Source organism: Orycteropus afer, unplaced genomic scaffold, assembly GCF_000298275.1.
Source record: "Orycteropus afer afer isolate SDZICR_OR568_19922 unplaced genomic scaffold, OryAfe1.0 scaffold00726, whole genome shotgun sequence".
Lineage (NCBI taxonomy): Eukaryota > Metazoa > Chordata > Mammalia > Tubulidentata > Orycteropodidae > Orycteropus > Orycteropus afer.
The window spans coordinates 289,866-294,186 of record NW_006922313.1 but is presented as its reverse complement, the minus strand read 5'-3'; the positions used below and the strand labels follow the sequence as shown (position 1 = coordinate 294,186).

Sequence of the window (4,321 nt, the reverse complement as noted above, 5' to 3'; positions counted from 1 at the left end):
CCCTGTGGACTGGGACGCAGAAGCAGTGGTGCCGGCCGTCGGGCCTGGACCACGGGGGAGGTGGCAGGGCGGCCGCCTGGCCATGGAGGAGGGCCGAGGGAAAGACAGGAGCTTGTCTGGGAAAAGGGGAATGGGATGCTGGTGGGAGTCTGTGCCGGGGGAGATGAGATGGGGGCGGGGATGCAGCCCTCAGAGACAAGGCTCATGTCTCTGCAGGATCCTTCTGGCTGGGACAGGGCTGGTGAGAACAGTCGGCATCGAGTTGGTTCTGACGCACAGAGCCCTGCGTGGGCCAGCGCACAGCTCTCCCTGGGGCTTCTGGGCCGTGACCCTGAAGCGGCAGATTTCCAGGCCTTTCTTGCAGGGTTCCTCCGGGTAGGTTCAAACCTGCAGTCTCTGGGTTCGCAGCCAAACGCTTCACCGTCGGCGTCACCGGGGACGCCCGTGCTCAGGGCCCGGAGGCCCCGCTCCTCCGGGTGTGGGGTGTGGGTGGCACTGCTGTCCCGCTCTGGTCCTTGACCCTGGTGCGAAGTGGTCGTCCTCCATTGCCACCGACTGCGGTCGGCCGCTGCAGCCTGCGAGTGGGCCGTGGCCATGCTGCTGTTTGCGCTCTTTGGCCTCCTGGCCGTCGACTTCTCCTGCCTGGACAGATGCACCTTGTGTCTTCAGGCGGCCCCTGGCCTCAGCCCCCCACCTCTGGCCGCCCCCGTCTCCCCGCACACCCAGCTGTCCCAGGCGCTCTGACGGGACTCCCACCGACAGCCGAGGAACAGCCACCCCAGGCCCCCACGTGAACCCTGGGGACCTGTCCAGCGGCCCAGGAAGAATGGGAGGCTGTGGGTGGCTCGTCCCCGCCCCCGGCCCAGAGCCAAATGGACGTGTGCGGCGTCGCGGACGACCGACCCGCACAGAGGCCGTGACTTCACGAGTTCCTGCTGCCGCCACCAGGGCTGAGGGCCAGCCCGGCGGCCGGAAGGAGAGCCCGGGGCAGCTGGCCGGCCCTGGTCAAGGTTATTTATTTAATTTTCTGCCGCCGGCGGAATCAGAGACAAGGACGCAGGCAGGATCACGCGAAACCAGAATTCCTTCCGGAGAGCAAATCCGTACAGAACGCCATCGGGGCGCGGGGCGGGGCAGGGTCTGGGAGGGGTGAGGCCAGGGAGGCCGGGAAGGGGGGAGGTACGGACACAGGGACAGCCAGCCCTGTCTGGATCTGCTAAGCCACCCCAACCAGCGCCCGTCCCTCCCCCACCCCACCCCGCAGAGAGACTGATCAATAAATAAAATAATAAATTAATCAATAAATAAAATAGAAACGGCTCCCTCGCCCCCAGTCACCCCTAGATTCCCCCCCAGTGGGCACGGCCCCTTTAAGCCCCATCCCTGCAGGGCAAGGCCGGATTTTGTGTCCCCCCCCACTTCCTCCTTGGGCCCTATTTACAGATTCACAGTTGGGGGGGCAGGGGAGGGGGTGGAGGGGCATCCCCTCCCTCCCTGGCCCCCTGGGGTCAGGGCAAAGGGGTCCCGTTGGTGGCCAGGAGCTTCTTGTCCTTGGGAGGGCCTCGGCGGGCCGAGCCACTGCGCTCTGGGTCGGGGCGGCCAGGCGGGGGCTGCAGGCTTCGGGGTGGGGTGCCCGCTGGCCGGGTCTGGGCCCCGTTCTTCTCATCTGTGAGGGAGGAAGAGGCCGTAGGTGGGCCTCAGGGCTACGGAGCCCAAGGTGCCTCGGTACCCCCAGAGCCACATGACTCCTGGGGACTTGCTCTGGCAACAATCCTATTGAGGTATCATCTCCGATCGCGGGGCTCATCAGGAGCCCATTGCTATGGCACGTGCCCTGGCAACAAGGCCTGGCTTCCCTACAACAGAAGGGACCTACACCCTAAGCCTCTTCCAACCCCTGTGGCTTTAGAAACAAGGCCAAGTTACTCCATGTGGGGCACCTGACTTTAGGAGACAGTCTCTGGGACTCTGTCCCTAGTACTGTTTGCTGAGGGACAGCTCACCCACGTAACAGGTAAGGCTCAAGTCCCACTGATCCCAGCTAGAGCACCCACCTTACCTTCCACTCTCATGGCTACCTGAAAAGATTAAAAAAAAAAAAAACCTACTGCCAACAAGTCGATTCTGATTCATAGCAACCCTGTGTTGTTGTTGTTATGTGCTGTCGAGTGGGACCCGACTCATAGCGACCCCTCCTTGGGTTTCCGAGGTAGTATCACTATGGAAGTTGATTGCCCTATCTTCTTTCCAGGGGTGGCTGATGGGTTTGAACCGCCAGCCTTCTGATTAGCAGTCAAGTGCCTTAGGCACTATGCCACCAGAGCTCCTTAGCAACCCTATAGAGCAGAGTAAAACTGTCCCATAGGGTTTCCAAAGCTGTAAATGTTTACAGAAGCAGATCAAGCTGCCAATCTAACATAGTAGCTGCCCCACCAGGGCTCCCGAGACCTTTTGAGGACTTTTTCTGAGCAGAAAGGCTCTGCACTTAGAATACTAGTTGCCAGCTCTGGACTCTATTAGCAACAGACCTTGCTGAGGCCCGTCCTCTGCTGTTTCCTGGTTGCTAGGGAATCCCATTCCCTGACAACCATGCCCAGGGAGGCCAGGGAAGCTCCCTTCCTCAGACAAACCGTGGACGTTCCACACTCCAAGAACTCAGCTTACAACACGGTAGCGAGGGACCGCTGGGACCTAGCAACAAGGCCAGGCGAGACTCAGGTTCTTGAAAACCAAGCCCAGCAGGGCCGGTGAAGGTGGCATCCGCAGATGAGGTGACCAGCTCAACCCAGGTTTGCCTGGGGCTGTCCTGATTTTCATAGGAGTCCTACATCCCGGAAAGGCCCCCTGGAAAACTACAAATTCCATGGTGCTCCATGAGGGAGTTAGGCTAGTGCTAAGGCGGGTGAACCAGCGCCCCCGTTCCGGACAGAATTCTGGATGCTGTTGGAAGGTAGTCCCACTACCCCCGGCATAGAGACCCTTCACTCAGGGCCCCCTGCTGGACGCAGAGGTGGGTCCTGGGGTCCTGGGGAGCCCCTTCCCTGCCCCGAGGCCCACCTAAACCCTGGATCCTCGGCGTTTCACAAACAACCATGAGGTGTCAGCAAAACAACCACAAAAGAGCTTGGTCCAGGGTGAACCATGTCCACTGAAGAGAAATGTTCAAGTCCTGAGTCCCGCCCCGTGTGAACATGACCTTGTGTGGAACCGGGGTCTCTGCAGGTGTCATTACGATGAGGTCATCACGGTGGGCCCTAACCCAGCACACTGCTGTGGTGTCCAGCTGTGTCCAGCTGTGTCCAGCTGTGTGCAGGGTGGATCTGCCCTCCAGGCCGGTCAAGGCCCTGAGCTGTCGGAAGCAGAGCACAGGCCTTGTTTCTGAGCTGGCCCTGGGGGGGCCGACAGCCAACTTTTGGTGAGTAGTCAGAGCTGAACCCTGTGTGCCACCCCGGGACTTGTGATCCGTGTGCCTGTGTGTTCACACGGGGAGAAGAGACGCGCACGCAGGAGGAAGATCGCGAGGAGGCGGCGGACACCGCGGCGGGGCCAAGCCAAGGACTGCCGCAGCACCAGAAGCTGAGGCAGGCATGGGGCAAGAACGGCCAACCGCCCCCCTGCTGTCCTCACAGGGAACGCAGCCCTGCGCAGCCCGTGAGCTCGGACGTCCTGGCTCCAGAACTGGGTGAGAGCAACCTCTGCTGTGTGAGGGCACCCAGTTTTGGTACGTTGTTAAGGCGGCCTCAGGAGACGCCTTCTGAGCCCACAGCAGAGGCCTCACCCCAGAGCAAAGCCCCGAGGGCCTGGTCATGAAGAGACAGCACGCCTGGCGGTCTCCCCCTGCGGTGCACAGGGCAGGCAGCCAGTGCCCACCGCCACCGCCACCCACCTGCTAGGGCCTGCACGGAGGGCTGGTCGTGTGTGCTCAGCAGCTGAGCCTGGATGGTCTCCACCACGCGCTTGAACCGACGGCTGGGACCTGCAGGGCACGAGGGCAGGGAGACAGGCTGCTGGGGGAGGTGATGGGAGGGCTCCCCCCACCTCCTGAACCCAGTCCCTCCACGAAGTTGGTGACTCCTCTGAGTCCCAACGTTTGTCTTCTGTTGGGAAAGGGACCAGTGTAGGCCTTGTGAATGGGCCCCTGTGCTGCTACGTAGAGACCACTCATGGGCTCCACGGGAGAAGGATGGGGCAGTCTGCTTCTGTGAACACTGACAGCCTTGGAGACCCTGTGGGGCAGTTCCACTCTGTCCTCTAGGGGCGCTGTGGGTCAGAATGGACTCCAGGCAGTGGGTGTGGTTTGGGCTTTGCTTCTGTGAAGACT

At 61.4% G+C, this 4,321-nt stretch overlaps 2 protein-coding genes across 2 annotated transcripts in view; one reads left to right on the top strand and one right to left on the bottom strand.

Annotated features, from left to right (window-relative positions):
• The window catches only part of TMEM150B (transmembrane protein 150B), a 13,633-nt gene extending 12,889 nt beyond the window's left edge, over nt 1-744 (top strand). The window contains exon 6 of the mRNA XM_007957293.1: nt 533-744. Within this exon, the coding sequence (XP_007955484.1) occupies nt 533-744 (212 nt within the window). The remainder of the gene's footprint in view (nt 1-532) is intronic.
• Nucleotides 745-1,508: 764 nt separating this feature from the next.
• Nucleotides 1,509-4,321, bottom strand: part of BRSK1 (BR serine/threonine kinase 1) — a 25,992-nt gene continuing 23,179 nt past the window's right edge. Inside the window, exons 18-19 of the mRNA XM_007957292.1 lie at nt 3,887-3,976; nt 1,509-1,666 (exon numbers count right to left, since the gene is read on the bottom strand). Coding sequence (XP_007955483.1) covers nt 1,509-1,666; nt 3,887-3,976 — 248 coding nt within the window. The remainder of the gene's footprint in view (nt 1,667-3,886; nt 3,977-4,321) is intronic.